This window comes from Prenolepis imparis, unplaced genomic scaffold, assembly GCF_030444845.1.
Source record: "Prenolepis imparis isolate NDT839.2.m4 unplaced genomic scaffold, iyPreImpa1.0 SCAF_6, whole genome shotgun sequence".
In the NCBI taxonomy this organism is placed as follows: Eukaryota; Metazoa; Arthropoda; class Insecta; order Hymenoptera; family Formicidae; genus Prenolepis; species Prenolepis imparis.
The window spans coordinates 2,631,006-2,636,121 of record NW_028141164.1 but is presented as its reverse complement, the minus strand read 5'-3'; the positions used below and the strand labels follow the sequence as shown (position 1 = coordinate 2,636,121).

The following is a 5,116-nucleotide window of genomic DNA, read 5'->3' as shown; positions in this document are numbered from 1 at the left end:
GCGGCGGTCGGAATTCGGCGGCGCGGAGTGGGGGTGAGTGGTGGGGGGTGCGCCGTGCGCCGCGCGCGCATCCCCCCACCACTCACCCCCACTCCGCGCCGCCGAATTCCGACCGCCGCGCGACCACGTGACGCAGCGCCACTTGAAGGTTAAAGTCGAACGCGCGCGCATATCGACACGCGCTCTCTCCCTCTCGCCGTAAGCTAATCGACGAATCACAGTCGAGCATTCTCTAAAGTCCCTAGAACATATGGAGGCTAATCGCGGAATTTTCCAGCGCAACTTTGCGTAGAGAGTTTCCCTTCGTTGTCTTCTTCATCTTTATGGCGTATCGTAACGAGAAGCGATTCTCCCCCATCGTTTTCCCCTCGGATCAAACGCTCCAAGATCGCGATACGACGAGTATCAATGTTATATTACAGACGACCGATTTGACAAACACTTCGACGTGTTGTCGCGACATCCTGGGGATTCTGGACGAGAAACGCGAAATTACGAGGGATTATGCTCGTTGCGGGACCAGCGAATCGCGATCGCAATCGCGTTCTCTGAATTCGGATTCCTCCGTCCTGAGATAATTAATCTGCACTAGAAGGGGACGAGGATTTCCTCCTTGTCGATATGGCCATCGTCGAGGAGTTCGATTATCTGTGTCGTTTGTGCGCGACCAAGACCGGCATCCTCATGGGTCTGCCGATTTTCGAGGCCGGTGAACAGATGCGCAACATCGACAAGAAGATAGCAGCCTGTCTGCCGGTTCAGGTAAATGAAATGTGGTCCAGAGATATCCCGGTGTTCTCTCGCAGTTCGTCAACGGATTCATTTTTTCTTACTCGATCTCGATCTCCTAATCTCAAAGGTTATATTGGAGTAAAACGAATATATATTTATCTTTGGATAAGCTTGCGCTTCTATCAAATTCGATTTATTAATAATATAATTATTTTAATTGATATATTCTAAATCTTTATAATGTAGATCGAAAGAGATCATTTGTTTACCTAGGATTACTAAACAGTAGTGCAAGAGTATCTTTCTGAAATACATATAAAATTCTGCTATTATGATTTTAATATTTTTACTTAAAATGAAAAAGAAAAGTATTAATGTTATTTGCAATATAAAGTAAACAAGCCACTTAACAAATTTCAGGTATCCTTGACGGATCAGTTGCCCAAAGTGATTTGCGAAGAATGCGCGTTTAAACTGGATCAACTCTTCGATTTTCGTGAAAAATGTCTACATACAGAAGGAATGTTTATGAAGATGTTGAAAGAAATTAGTAAAGGAGTGGTCATGCATATATCGGAGCATGATTTGACAAATGTGAATAATATGGGCACAGTTCAAAGAAATTTGAATGACATACAGATTAATAATGAAAATGTACAAAGTCATTCGACTATACCTCGTGAGACTGCAGAATCCACCATGCATACAATGCAAGTAATGGATGAAATGGATCTTGCTGGTGGCGAACAAGTGGTTACTCAGGAAGAGATAGGTCAACAAGACACGGACATTCAAGTAGCGGGCATTGATTGTTTAGATGGCGATACCGTGAGAATGGTCGATGAACATATAAGAGAAGTAATTGAAACAATCTATATTTATTTCTTTGTAAATTGAATATGTTGGATATTCTGTAAATGTTTGTGAATTGACACCTTATACACGAATTTGTGCGCATGATGTGATTTTATATATATATATATATATATATATATATATATATATATATATAAGATAGTAATTAGAATAGACCAATTCTTAAGGAACATGAAAAGTGAGATAGTTTATTTGAATAATTTCTTACAGTTTACTCAATTAAAAACTAGAATATAAAATATGCAATTTGTCATTTTCAGATTATAAATTGTAAATTATATTTTATAGGTTTCAAATCATCAGATTGCAATGCATTTGGAGGGTGATATGACTGTAGTAGGAAATTTGGATGGTCATTTAAGTCAGTTAGGGATTAATTATGTTACTTCTATTAGTCCCGAGGATCAGAGCCAAGAACAGATAGTGCATTATTGTGAAAAGTATGAGGCGAGATCAGTAAAACAGGAATACCATAGATTACAAGATAGATTAACTGCAGTAGAGTCGCAACATGTACTTGAAAATAATGTAAGTATAGTTTTTGAAATGTGTGCTTGAGTAACTCACGCAAAGAAAAAAATTACAATTTAAAACACATTAACAGAAGTAAAAATATAAAAATTATTTATATGATATTTGCACGATTTAGGTTGTAATTGAAATTTGTATTTCAGGTATCGGCGGATAGTTTTGACTCCTCTCCTCAGTCTAATGCAAAAATCGAGATGGAAGAATCTTGTATAAATGAAAATGGAATTCGCGAACATGTCGATTCAGTGAATGTTTTACCGTCTACAAGTCAGATAAATGACATGTCTTGCGAAATAATTAAATATACGAAGGAAGCCAAGCACGCGTTACTAGAATCTACGCTCAATAATCCTACCATGGACGAAACTGGTTCGCACTGGTACATGTGCCCGTTCTGCAACGAGGCAGCTATGGAAACGGCCAGCCTGGCTGCACACTTTGAACAACATTTCTGTCGCTGTTATTGCGATTCATACTTTACCAATGTCGAGGGATTAAATTTACATAAGGAGCAGTGCATTGTATATAAGGATCAGCTAGTCGATAAGGAAAAGGATACGCAATTAAACGTAGCGACAGCGACACCGTCGCGAGAGAAAAGTGGCGATCAAGAGGAGCAAAAGAAACAATCGCCAACGGTGAAACGGAAATGGACCGCGAAGACATGCGACGAATGCGGCAAGCAGTATAGAACGAATTACAAACTGCAGGAGCACATGCGCAAGCATACGGGTGAGAAACCGTTTCAATGCACGACGTGCGGCAAGGCATTTCGTAGCAAGATTGGCCTCGCGCAACACACTGCCACGCATACGGGTCAATTCGATTACAATTGTTCCACCTGCGGCAAAGGGTTCCAGTGCAAGAGCTACCTCATCGTACATCAAAGAGTACACTCGGACGTGAAACCGTATCCGTGCAAGACGTGCGGCCAGAACTTCAAGACGAAGCAATCGTTACTCGACCACGAGAACCGTCATCTCGGCGTGAAGCCGTACATGTGCGAGATCTGCGGCCGCGGTTTTATCACCAAGGGTCTCTGCAAGAGCCATCAGAAGATACACTCGGGCACGGACAATCGTCAATATCCATGCGCGGTGTGCAACAAGATGTTCGTCAGCAAGAGTTATCTCAACACGCATCTGCGCATTCACACGGGCGAGAAGCCGTATCTGTGCGAGGTCTGCGGAAAGGGATTCCTCACGCGGGTCGACCTCAAGATCCACTCGACCATGCATACCGGCGAGAAGAGCTTCAAATGCGAAATCTGCGGGAAGGTGTTCGCCCGACGTGCGGCGCTACGCTGTCATCGGCGATCCCACACGGGCGAGCGTCCTTACAGGTGCGACGTGTGCAATAAAACGTTCACGCAGTTCAGTCCGATGGCGATTCACAAGCGTCTGCACACCGGCGAACGGCCGTACAAGTGCGACGCTTGCGGCAGAGGTTTCGTGTCCAGGTCAACCATGATGTGTCACCGAAAGAAGAATCACGTTACAACGACTGCCGTGCAAAAGGACGAGCCTACGAACGAGGAGGGGGAGATCAAAATCATCCTCTCGTCCGATATCGTGGACAGAGATTCGCACGAAGGAATCCAAATCAGCGTAGATTGAAGAAGTCGCGAGAAAGATGATTACGTACGAATTTCGCGAGAATTTCGCGGTAAAGTGCAAAGTTGTCCGGGGTGCTAAGGAAATTTCATCCGCATTTGTTACATAACAAACTGCTTTCGTCTCACCATAGTGTATTCTCTCTACCAATGTATATTCGAAAACTTTATATAAAACTATTTTTACAAGGAGTTTTTGTGGTATATGAATGCAATTCAAAGCGATTATTGATGCGACATATGATTTTATATGTTCTCTCTACAACAGTATCATCCTTTAATTCTCTCTTTTTGAGGTAACATATTGTAATTTCAGATAATGTAAATATAAATATTTTATATCGATTTTTTCTGTATCATTTTTTAATATGTTAGAAAAATCTTATCATTGTTCCTCTATAATAACAAGGATAAACGAATAAACGTTATTTGCAATTTTTGAAAGATTATAATACAAATGAATTTAGTGGCATAAATTCTTTTAGAAACAATACGAAAACACACGTTTTGTAGAATAAAATCCTAGTAATATTTAAACTTCAGACAACTAATGATATTAATGATAAAGATTACGTTGTTTCAATAAGTTGAGAATCATGACTTACACTTTTATGATTTGATATTTCACGAAGAATAAGTTTAGATAGAATTAGAAAAATATGAGAATATAAAAAAAAATATATTTTCAAGTATTTAAGATTACATATTGATGTATAAAACATGTAAAATGATTGATTTTATTCTGTTCACTAATACACATACATTTGTTTGTGTATATTAAATTTCTCGTAAAATTATACATTCTTTTTTATATATTTCTGAATTTTTGTCTGACACGTAAAAAAAAGAACGTTGTAATAAAGTAAGATATTTTCTTACATATAGCAAAGTATTATTTAAAATAAATCGAAGGCTGATGCACTTTTACAACAAAACACTATACAATTACGATGCTTCTAAATAAAGATTTTCGGAATTTCAATGAAAGAGAATTCGAGGAGATAAATTTAATTATAAATCTGAATGTGTGTGTATGCTGCATATTATTTCTATGTGTGCAGTTATATTCGAAAATCTCTCAATAGATATAAATCAGCTTTCTGTGCACAACACAAACTAGAAATTGTGATATATAATAAAATAATTGAACATATTATTTGTAAGATTGCGATACGACTGTAATATTTTATTATTAACAGAAACTCTTGAAAGAGAAAATATAAAAGAACTTTACATCGACATAATGTTTTTTATGATTGGTCACATTATTATTCCTAAATGTACCCGTTAAATTATAACATAAGCATAAACTTCTCGTAGATTTCGATTGTATATTTTTTATGAAAAGAATTATATTAATCAAAG

General features: G+C 38.6%; 1 protein-coding gene across 1 annotated transcript; it reads left to right on the top strand.

The window, feature by feature from the left end:
* The first annotated feature begins 163 nt into the window (after positions 1-163).
* On the top strand, positions 164-5,016 carry LOC145937750 (uncharacterized). Its single transcript, XM_083041062.1, has 4 exons — positions 164-762; positions 1,153-1,590; positions 1,897-2,136; positions 2,283-5,016. The coding sequence occupies exons 1-4, from the start codon at positions 622-624 to the stop codon at positions 3,753-3,755; spliced, it is 2,292 nt and encodes a 763-aa protein (XP_082897188.1). The 5' UTR covers positions 164-621; the 3' UTR covers positions 3,756-5,016.
* The last annotated feature ends 100 nt before the right edge of the window (positions 5,017-5,116 follow it).

Bases quoted from the DNA above. Each gene is read 5' to 3' on its own strand.
- LOC145937750 (XM_083041062.1), top strand. From the start codon at position 622: ATGGCCATCGTCGAGGAGTTCGATTATCTGTGTCGTTTGTGCGCGACC. The intron at 1,591-1,896 runs GTAATTGAAACA...TATATTTTATAG, and splicing joins TCGATGAACATATAAGAGAA to GTTTCAAATCATCAGATTGC. The intron at 2,137-2,282 runs GTAAGTATAGTT...TTTGTATTTCAG, and splicing joins AACATGTACTTGAAAATAAT to GTATCGGCGGATAGTTTTGA.